This window comes from Limulus polyphemus, unplaced genomic scaffold (genome assembly GCF_000517525.1).
Source record: "Limulus polyphemus unplaced genomic scaffold, Limulus_polyphemus-2.1.2 Scaffold56, whole genome shotgun sequence".
NCBI lineage: Eukaryota > Metazoa > Arthropoda > Merostomata > Xiphosura > Limulidae > Limulus > Limulus polyphemus.
In genome coordinates, this window is record NW_013665666.1 from 1,456,052 (window position 1) to 1,467,598 (window position 11,547).

Below are 11,547 nucleotides of genomic sequence, written 5' to 3' on the forward strand. Positions count from 1 at the left end.
ATTAATGATGTTTTTGCTGTAGAATGAAACTGTAGGCCTCTTCAAAGCTGATGTGGTTCAATTATGCCCATCTAGCAACAGTTCCATTAAATTTTGAGAAGTATTACATCTGTTTTGTTTTTCAGGGTAAAAAAGAACAGTATTGTATTGAATTATACTTGTCGTAAAACATTATGTTGGGCCTATTATGTATTTCAAAACTATGCTTAATCTAGTCCCTTAGGGATTTTCAAGAATTAGAAGAATGTATAAAAATAGTATTTTAACACTATTCATAATATCCACTGCCAAAATTTTCATATTATGTTGTAACTAAACACTTGATCCTTGGCTACTATTTTGCTTCCTTTATGACTAAGTAGGTAAAAGTTGCTTTAATGTCTCTTGCATCATTTTTCTATCTAGGTTCAGACTTGTTGAGACTGACCAGAAATGATCTTATTCAGATTTGTGGCCTCACTGATGGGATAAGACTGTACAACACTCTTCATTCCAGGTATCAGTCATCTGTTATCTTTCTTACCATCCAAATGGGCATGTATAATTTTTATAAAGTTTTTTGATTTAAGAGATTTTATAAGCTCACAACAGGAATCGGTACTTTAAGTGACATTCATATCTTTTAAGAAATATAATTTTTTCTCTATAAGCAAAGGGACCTGGCATGCCTAGTGGTTAGAGCATTTGACTTGTAATCTGCTGATTGCATGATTGAAACCATTACTGATTAGCAGCGTGAGTATTATAATGTGATGGTCAATCCCACTATTCTGATAGTCTTCCTGGGGGATACTTATGTGGGGCTCTCCTTGTACTTTCAGATGATGGAACAGGTTCATTCCTCTCTAGTTACAGTGAGGCTTCTTTCTCTTTGTCAGTAATCACATTCTCTTGCCACAGAGAGGAGGAACTGCTTATATTTTATTTTTTTATGTTGATTCAGGGCTTTGTAGATTATATATGAATTGAAAAGGTTGCAATTTATTAGATAAAGTCCTACCTTTTTTGTCCATTTTTCTGTTTTTCTGAGAATAGTGTAGTATGAAAGGTACTGATTTTCACGATTAATACCTTTCATGTGGGTATTGCATTGGAGAACACATGCAGGTTTTTTATTTCTTCTCCAGTTATTCTATTTTTCTTTCCTGTAGTAGAAACAGATGAGTCATAGATGGGTGAAACCATTCTCATTTCTCCCTTGTCTTTCCATATGAAAATGAGAACATCACATTTTCTATGGAAAGCTGTTTCATCTTTTTTCTTTGTTGAAACTTCAGGCTTAGCGGCAACCCTCTATTCACTCTGATTGTTCTGCAAACTCTTCTTTCATGTTCCAGGAACATGTTTGCAATGGAAGTACTGTTGTAATAATTGTCCTGGCGTATGTGGTGCCACAACCCCAGATTGGGAGCAAGAACTAAAAGAATAGTCTTCTTCAATTTTTTCCCCTCACCAGTATAAATCTCCATGTTGCAAATATAACCTGTGTCACTCTCAAACACCATTCTCACCAGCAGGCCATATTTTAAAATTTTTGCAGGGTTGTATGTTTGGAATCTTAGACGTCCTCTCCATGGAATCATGCCCTCATCCAGTGACAACTGTTGCTTTGGCTTGTATAGTGTCCTGAATTTATTGAGAAAATAATCCAGTATTGGTTGAATTTTGAAGAGCCTGCCTGAAGACTCATCCATTTTCTGATTATCATTGAAATGCCAAAATGTTCAAATCTGTTTTGGCTCATTGTCTACAAAAATATTGGGCTAATCAAAAGAGGATCTGTGGACCAATAATCTTTTCAGTTATATTTCCTTGTCCGTCCCATTAGTAGAATAAGGCCTAGGAATTTCCTAATGTCTGTAGGTGTAACTTCAGATCATTTCAAACAAGTCATCACCAAACATTAGACTTGTTACGACAGCAATACTTTCAGGTTCGGATGGAGTTATAGTGACCCCTGGATTTCCTTCAAACATATCCAAGTTCAGTGGAATATTTCTTTTTGACCAGTTATCATTATAACAATGGGAAAACAAATCACTAACAGGGACATTTGTAGAATCGTCATCACTTTCTGATTCAGAATCAGTTGAGAGCACAACAACTTTACGTATCTTTGTAGGTCTAACAACATCACTGTAGCTTGAATCACTGTCAGAAATGATCCACAAACACAGCCACATCAGAATCTTCACCTTCACTTGGAAGATCTGACAAATTACCATAAAATAGTTCAGTAATTATCTCATCTTCACTCAACACATTATTCTGTAATTTATAAAAAATATGGGTATTGTAAGCAAAAATCAGAAAAATAATGACCATCCAGAACAAAATAAAATGTGTCCCACTCCTTTTGTTTGCAATGTTTTAATAAATGTCACACAAAGATGCTCTGCACAAAACACAAGTTAACTCGTGACCCATCCACAAGGTGTTCAGGTTCTCATGAGCTGTAGCAATGCCACCTTCAGAATCCAGCTACTTGATCAGTATAGAAAACATTTTGTCTGCCAATTATTTGGAGGTTATAACAAAATTATTTCATTTTTTGTCCTGTTTATCAGAATGAATAAATGGCTTTCTGCTAATCCTTGAATTCAAGACTAGTTTTAATATCTGTAAACTCATTAAAATTTGATTGAATTTGACTCTAACATTTTTGGGAAATAGTTTTATAAAGTTTTGAATGTTAATAAAGAACAACTACAAAGGCTGAGTTTGTTGAGCTAGACAACATAGTGACTTACATGAAATTAGTGTAAATATTTGTTAACTGTCTTTATGGTTTATTTTAATATGTATATAAATGAAAATACTCAAATTATTTTATCTACATCAATAATATATTGGAAAAAAATTCAGCATTATCTCACAATGATAAAAACAAAAAGTTGTTAAAAAGTAAAATTTTGAGAAGTATTATGCCTTTTGTAATTTCCTGACAAGTGTTATAATTTTTCATTATCTTATTTTAATGTCTTTATAATTGGCATGATAATAGATCAATTTTGATACTCTTTGTATGGATTTGGTTTCTGTTTTTGCTAAATGTACAGATATTTTTAATTTTGTTATGGGAAGTTTTTCAAAATTTGTAGATTTAGTAATAATGATTTTTAAAAAGGAAAGTAAGAATATTATGTCTACAATACTTTCTGCATTCCTTTACCATCTATCAGTCCAAACTTCCCTTTTTTTTTGGTCCTTTCTTCTGATTGAGGTTCAGTTTTAGAGGTGGGAAGGGCTTCTGGCATTTGGACATTAGACAGGAATCCACTCCATGTCACCATACCTGGCCTTCTTGCTATTCGTCAGGCATGTTCTGCTTCTTGTCCATACTTGTGGATCACTTGGTCATGTTCCACTGTCATTTCTTGCTCCTTCCATTCATGAGACTCCCATTCCAAGGCCTTACACTTTGGCATTATACATACACATCCAGGCCCATTCTCATCAGGTTAGTCATTTACCAGACACCTATGTCTTGGTGGTGGTACTCCTCTCTCAGCCAGTCTATCAGTGAGTAGTCTCTACACCCCTTGGTCTTTCATAAAGTTTACTATTGGCTGGACATGCCCCTTTTGGATGTATTTACAACCCCTCTTATGGTCCTCATTGTCCAGCTCTGCCTTGGTCCACTTATCATTCAGCCCCCTCCCCCACTCCTTTCCCCAATTTCTCCTCTCTCTACTGCTTCACCCTCATACATTCCTTCTTCTTTGGGAGATATCTTCCCTCCATCCTCACACAAGGACTTTACCCATTCTGTCACTCATCAGATCAGGCTTTCTGCTCAATGGCATTATTGTTAACACTTTCTTCTTGCTCTTCCTCTGTCTTTGTCTTATCAGTGTCAGTGGTGGGTCTTTTATCATTGGTCTCACTGACACCCCTTTTCTCTTGATATGTATTCTGTGAACTACCTTTTTTACCTAACTGTTTATTAGTGGCTTGTTAGTCTCCAGTCTCCTCCTTAACAGGGTTTTGCATGACCTTGAGTGTGACCCATTCCTGCTGTTAACTTCCTGCCTTTTTGAACTGCTATTTTCTCCAGATTTGTTTTGTTCTCCATGATTACCATTGTACAGATTTCTATCTCATATATGCTTCTCACTCTCTCTTCCTCCACACCTATATATTCCCTTCCCTGGACCATCCCTTTCTTTTTTCCTTCCTTCCTCTAACATCATCCACCTAGATGTTTTACAGTACTTCTCTACTGTATCCCTTTTTTCTGTCTCTTGCCTATTAGACCATGCATACTCGAATCATCTCCTGTGTCCTGTTGGACTGTTCAATGTAACATTTTACTAACTTCCCTTTTTTAGATCCCTTTTTCATCTGTCCATATTGTGGGACCCCTCCCTTTTTTTCCAGCTCCTTTTCCCTTTTAACCTTGCTGGATGAGTCCATCAACTCCTACAGTTGACATGTTCATTTGGGATGTGGATGATCTGGGACTCTTTTGCATTTCTTCATGTTTTATTCCTCAACGTTTTCATACCCTTAAATCTCTTCTTCTGCAGACCTAAGATGGATTCCTCCAGACAGTCATGTGGCCACTTCCCTGCACCTTCTGGTTGTTTTATCTCCTGATGGTTTTGGCTTCCACAAGTTGCCATTCTCCTGTCACACCACCATTTTTGTGATGAATGTGTACTCTTTCAGGCCCCCTTTTTCATTTATAAGATCCTACCAGGTAGCTGGTGTTGCCTCCCAGGGTATACTTACCCAAAATTCACATTGAGCCAGGATACCAAAAAGTATTCAGACCATCCACTCTAGCTCTACCTGAAATGGGGTGTTCTGCAAGACCTCTTGAAGTATCCTTGTGGTATATATATATATATTGACTAAATTGTCTGATCCACACTGTACCTATTCTGTAGACTATTATGGAAAAAGCCATTAACAGAGAAGTGTTCTGCTAACTTCTCTGGCTTGAACTTGCTTGCATTTAAAAATAGGGTTTTGTAATCACTCATTGCATGGCTCCATTAAAAGATCATTACAGACTTGAGAACCAATGGGGATTTGGGCTCTTTCTCCAGATCTCCCCTACATTAATCCCTCCCTTCCTCATCAAGTGGAGCTTGGGAGATACTGCTACTTACCAGTTCCTAGCCATTGAAGTGGTGAACCATGGAGAATCCTCAATGCTATGACTCAACCATGGGAGGCAATAGATACAGAATTTGAGAATGGGGGTAATGTTAACCCTTTTAGTGTAGTGCATGTCACCCATCACATACATCACTCATGCCAGTTGTAACTCCTCCTGCAACCTGAGTCTGTTCAGTAGAGTTGAGATGAGCACATACTATAATACTGTGCACATGTTATGTATTGTATGGACCAATACTACATAATATGATGCTTGCCTCCTGTACATTAAAATCTATTCAGTTGAGTTGAGGTGAGCATTCACTTTACAATGTCTATTATACATAAATTACTGATAAGTCCTCCTTCTGGAGCCAATGTCTGTTCAGTAGAGTCAAGATGAACTTACTTTATACTGGTCCATACACCATTAATATACTTCCCTTCACCTGCAGTTGAAATCTGTGCCATACAGTCTGAAGGTGGAGTTGAGGTAAGCCCACAATACTAAACTGTCAAGTATGACAAATGTGCCCAACTCTCATAACTGTAGTCTGTCCTGTAGAGTCTGACAGTAGCGTTGAGGCATGCACAAGTATCTGTATTCATACAAATGTGCCCTCCTCCCACATCTGGAGTCTGATGAGAGAGTTGAGTATGGTCACAAAGTATGGTCTGAATGCACCCCAACCACACTACACATATTGGCTGTCTGACAACTTGTGTACAAATACTTGGATGGTCAAATTCACATTCCACCCATTCCTATGACACAAAATTGGCTTCTTTGCATCCATTTTCCTATATGGGTATACCCTGGACAAAATGAGTGTCCATATATAGCTCCTGCCATTGGATGTCACTCCCCATGTGCTTCCTTTGGGTGCTTCCTGAAGGCAGCTCATCTAGGTAAATTTTGCACTGACCCCTCCACCATTTCAATATAGAAATGTAGCTACATTTGTGTGAAGAGGTGAGGTATCATCTCGGAAGTTCACATTTTCATTCCCTAAAAATGTACTTCCAGTAGATACCTCCATGCAAATTCTTACCCATCCTTCTCACTTCCAGTGCAAATGCATAGGAGGAGTCATTACACATGGAGGTGTGTTGCTGCCCTCCTATTGGTGGAGGGATTTGTCGCTGGATTACTACATCATTTAGTAGCACAATTCACATGAAATTAGGTGAGACTTGCCGTAAGACTAGTGGCACACAGGTCTCTTGGGCAGGAACAAAGAGAAGACAGCTAAATCTTTGTGATGAGGAATGTATCTAGCCGATCTTCTCACTTCCTGTGCACATTCTCTTCCTTGACTTATCAAAGGACTTATCATGTAGTAGCACAATTCACATGAAATTAAATGGGACTTGCTATAAGACTAGTGGCACGCAAATTTCTCGGGCAGGCACACAGAGAAGACAGCTAAATCTTTGTGATGAGGTATGTATCTATCACAAATATATTTTCAGGTAAGGAAAATGTTAATGTTCAGATTAATCAATCTTATTATCGGAGAATAATTCAGATTATCAGTCATATAGCATTGTACAGAAAATGTATCAGAAATGTCATTCAATCTCATCATTTCCCTATTCTATGAGGCAGATATACCATTTGTTCTAGGTTTGTAATTAATGTTGTTGCTTTCTGCTTGTTTTTTCAGTGACTTTGTACCAAAAACCATTTCAAATCAAACCTCTCTTGTGCGTCTCTTTCATTTCAAAACACCTGTGAAATACATGTGTAATTAGTCTGCACTAACTACTCCAGCAACCTGAATATGCCTACTAGACCATAATTGTTTGTTTGTTTTTACATTGTAGAGATAACTGGTGATTAGAAGTACTAAAAGTTTGAATCAAACATATGTGTTCTGAAAAATAAAAAGTATGAAACTGGAAAATTATGCATTATGTAAAATGTCCTATAATAATAGTCTTTATTCAGAAGCTTCATAGAATTATTTATATATAATTCACACATACACTTGGAATATTTTCATGAAACAAGGTGTAATAGTCTAATGCAAAATGTCATAATTTTTCAAGATAATAAGTTACCTTTATGTTAAGTTTAATTAAGTATGCTAGGTATTTTAGTAATTGCCCTTTGATAATTTTTTAAATATTCGTTTTTCTGAAAAATGTTAATAATAACAGTCTTTGTTATAAAGAGTTTATTATATGGAAAAGCCTTATAAAGAATGGTTATTTATATAACAGAAACTTCCCATGTTGAAAAAGACCAAAGTAACTTTTGCATTCTTATAGTTTCTATCTCTTGATCATTCAAACATTTAACTGTTTCCTTTTATTTCCTACAGAAACATTAACCTTAAACCTCTGTAACAGTTCTGATGTATTTTTTAAATATTATAAACTTTAATTTTATGTCTTGTATTGTATTCACAGAAAGAGATGTACAGTTGTTATAGAAGAGGTAAAAAAACAGATGCCAAGCATGCATAAACTTTTAAAACTTTCAAAGATGCTTCATTGAACAGGAAGTAATTAATTTTTTTTATTACTATTATTCTAGGAGAATACCACCTCGTTTAACTATTTATGTATGTCCTTCATCAGAACAAGGTAAGGAGACTGTACAAGTACCATTAACTTTATTTTCTTATTGGTCTGAAATTTTTTTAATATCATCAAAGTTGTCATGTGATGTCAAAATATTTAATTATGAGTAAAGCTGGAGTATGTAAATCTGAAGTTGCTTTTGTCTGAACATAAACTCGCGGTCCCTAGACTTATGTGCTGTAGGATTTCTGATTCTTCTAGTATCTGGTAGATTCATTTTAAAAGCTTATTTTGTCTCATTCAAGCATGACATACAGTTAATATTTGTATTTCATGAAAAAGAACTAGTCTTAAAGATGCAGTCAGTTCTCTGTATGGTCTTTTTACCTAGTGTGATATATTGATAAATGACATTATATTTGGTGTAATAAGTATATGGTCTGATGTTTGACTTCAACTAGTTGTATTTTAAATTATTCTGAAGATTCATTGTCTGTTCATTATAAAACAATATTAAATACTGGTAATTAGATGAATGTTGTTTACTCTTGTGTTGGCTTAGCTGGTTTTGATTGTATATATTAATAATGAAAGCTTGAAGTCATTCTTTATGGAACATCATATTTTGTGGTAAACTTGATAGGAGTAAAAGTGAACTATGTATAAAAGTTTATATGAAAGAGTGAAGACTTATTCAACAGATGAAATGAGAATAACTGAAATATGAAAATTTTGATGAGCTCTATAATTGCTCTTGCATGTACAAGTGGGTGGTATCAGTACAATTACTTAGTTTAAACATAGTTTTTCGGTGAGTAACTTTAAATTATAAATTAAAAATCATACTTGGTTATTTTCAAATCATGAATTTGCAACTGAAACTGATTTTGATAGGACTCCCAAATTGGTTGTAAAGTGAAAGTTGACCGTTTTGACAAAGGTTAATTGATATTTTTAGTATAAACATGGCAAGAAACTTAAATGTTTCAGTTGAAACAATAACCATGAATATTTGAAAAAGAGCAAGAACAAACAAAGTATGCAAAGTAACCTTTACAAAATGTTTTTTTTTGTAAAGGGAACAATAGATTAGCTTTATTAACATTTGAATTACCAGCTTCAAGATCCAAGCCAACAACAACTTTTGCTTTCAAAGTGGAAAAAGCAGAAGAAGCTTTTTATTTTCACTTCTAATTTTCATTGTTTTATATTTTTTAGAAACTCTCTCTTTTCCCTCTCTTTTATTTGATAACTTCAAATAATATCTCATTATGATTACATCCCCACAATTGCATTTAATTCACTGAAAACCTCTCTTAACTTTGCCGTTAAAGTAATTAGAGGCATAAGATCATCTTCTAAATTTTTCTTAGTGATCTATATTAGTTTTTTTATGCTTTAAGACAGGAAATAGCAAAAAAAATCAAATTTTGATTAGAAAATGGTAAATATTGGTCAAAGGAAAGGCAAAAAATGTTGAATAACTCCCAAATGAATAAACTTACATTTCATCTTCAAAGAAGAGAAGCCCTAATTTACGACTATCATTCCAGTATATTTTTAGTAGATTAAAAAATTTTCTGAATGTTATGTACTTGATACTTATCACCAATCTGGGCATGGTTTGTGAACTTAGGGTTAAATTTGTATAATATTTCAAAGAATTAAAGACATAAAATTAAACCTAGGAATAATTTGTATTTATCTGAATAAAAAATGAATTTGTGTAAAGGTCCAAATTTTTTGTCTTTTTCTCAGTTGAAAATTCATTAAATTTGTTTAATGTGTAAAACTTATGGATTTTCTGCATTTCAGTTTTTCGAGCCATCTTTTTTGAGAAGTTAACAGTAACAGAGCTAGTCACCCAATTCAATAATGTTTTCTCCCTACATCTCCAAACTCACACTTCAATATGTTGTTGTGGACCATCTGGTATCAAGGTTCTACTCACAGATCAGGTGAATATTATCTCTCTCTAACTTTAGTGAGGAATGTGTAATAGCCAGTTATTTTTCTTCATAGGTGACTTTGTTTTTATATACTTGTGTGACAGTCAAAAGAGACTTGTACCTATCCTCTCACATAAGCATATGTAATGGCACATGTTCTGGTGTGCATGAGTTTTACATGAAACTTGTAATATTTTGACACATTGAGTTTGATTGTTTCAAAAGTTTATTTTCCTCAACTCTTAGTGATAGTATTTTGCCATTTCTGTATTTGTAATAATAAAAATTAATAATTCAGATTCCAGAAATGAGGATAGAAGATTATAAAGATAACATCCAATTTTAGCAGAATTTAATTGTTTATAAGCTACAATAACTTCATTTTGAAAATTTAGTTTTGGACAACTACTGGATGTCCAGACCTCCTTAATGATACCATCGGTATGGCAACTTGAACAGATTTTGTTGATTTGGTTTTCCTATTTCAGTCATCCATAATGTGTCTTTTGTGTACTGTTTGTTCACCATATTTTGAAATTGTGTAGCCTATACTATAGGTAACAATACAAAATATGTTTTTTAACTTCATTAATTGAATAATGTACCTTCATCCAGTACATAATCCTCTTCGTACTGCAATTAAATAACATGTATTAGGTTTTAAGATAAATACACATGTGGAATTTAACTTTCTTTCAATATGCAAATACCCATTGCAACCATCAAAAAATCATTTATAACTTTTAATCTTTATTTCTGATGTCTAGTTCATTATAAGAAAGTTCCTCTGATTATTTTATGATTTGAAATTAATCATGCATATTCTTGCTTGTTATTAAAATAGAAAAATTCATTCATGGGGTTAACTAGTTTATCAAAATGAATCCAACAAGGACATAAGAAGCCTCTCAGTTTGCACAACACCAACCTTCTTTTGAGTCATTTCAACCAAAAACCAGACTGTGGAAAGCCTTTTCATTTGTTAAAATTCTCATTCTAAGATTCATGTGAAGTTATGAAGTTGAAAAAGACTTCTCTGCTACTTCCTTTTACCACAGTTTGTTTTTCTTTGATTTCACAACCATTTATTTTTCTAGAAAATTCAAAAACAAAGTTGGCATTTTTCCAAATAAATTAATTTTTATGATCCATAATTTCTGACTTTTCAGACTAAAAACTAGTTTCTATTTCAATGGATGTGAGACAGATGTAAAAAGTGGCTTTAGCAAATTTGCATATAGAACAAGTTCCCCAAAGTGATTTTTTGTATTATATAGTAATGTACTGTTAATATAGCTTTATATCCTATAATCAACACAATGTTATTCACTAATTGTATGCCTGATATAAAGCTAAATACAATATTTGTTGTTAGTTTATGTTTAGTACAACATAACTGTTCACAGATATTTTCAAAGTGTTTTTAAGGTATCAACCAGAACACCATAAATTTAGCATTCTAAGCACATTTTACCTTATCCATCAACCATATCTACAGCTACATGAGTATTTAATGCACAACTCAACACTTTAAAAATATACCTATTGTTACTGTGTTTTATATAACTTGCAATCACTAAGTTGCTATTTTCAGTAAATATATCTCAGTTTTTGTTTTGTTTTTTATTCACAGGTTGTCCAAAATATGCAAGATGAGGCGATGTTTACACTTGAATTAAGTAAAGGTAACAACAGGTGTTATATTTTCATGCTTGAATATGCAGAGAATTGTATTGTTTTAGAATTATAGAGAATTTGTAATTAAATCTTACAGTATGTTTTTTGTGGTAATATTCATAGAGAGTAAATCACTAATAAAATACACAGGTTAAAGTATAAACGTGTATACTACAGGTATAGGATACTGTGTTGAATGGTGTAAGAGTTATGAGGGTTAGTGTGTGGAGATAATTGGAAAGCTTAGATGTGTAGGCTTATGTAAGAGCTGTGAGGGTTGTTGTAT

At 33.8% G+C, this 11,547-nt stretch overlaps 1 protein-coding gene across 1 annotated transcript in view; it reads left to right on the plus strand.

Moving 5' to 3' along the window:
* The window catches only part of LOC106463920 (transcription factor CP2-like), a 79,734-nt gene extending 68,400 nt beyond the window's left edge, over positions 1–11,334 (plus strand). The window contains exons 14-17 of the mRNA XM_022391836.1: positions 406–496; positions 7,649–7,698; positions 9,451–9,593; positions 11,218–11,334. Coding sequence (XP_022247544.1) covers positions 406–496; positions 7,649–7,698; positions 9,451–9,593; positions 11,218–11,334 — 401 coding nt within the window. The remainder of the gene's footprint in view (positions 1–405; positions 497–7,648; positions 7,699–9,450; positions 9,594–11,217) is intronic.
* The last annotated feature ends 213 nt before the right edge of the window (positions 11,335–11,547 follow it).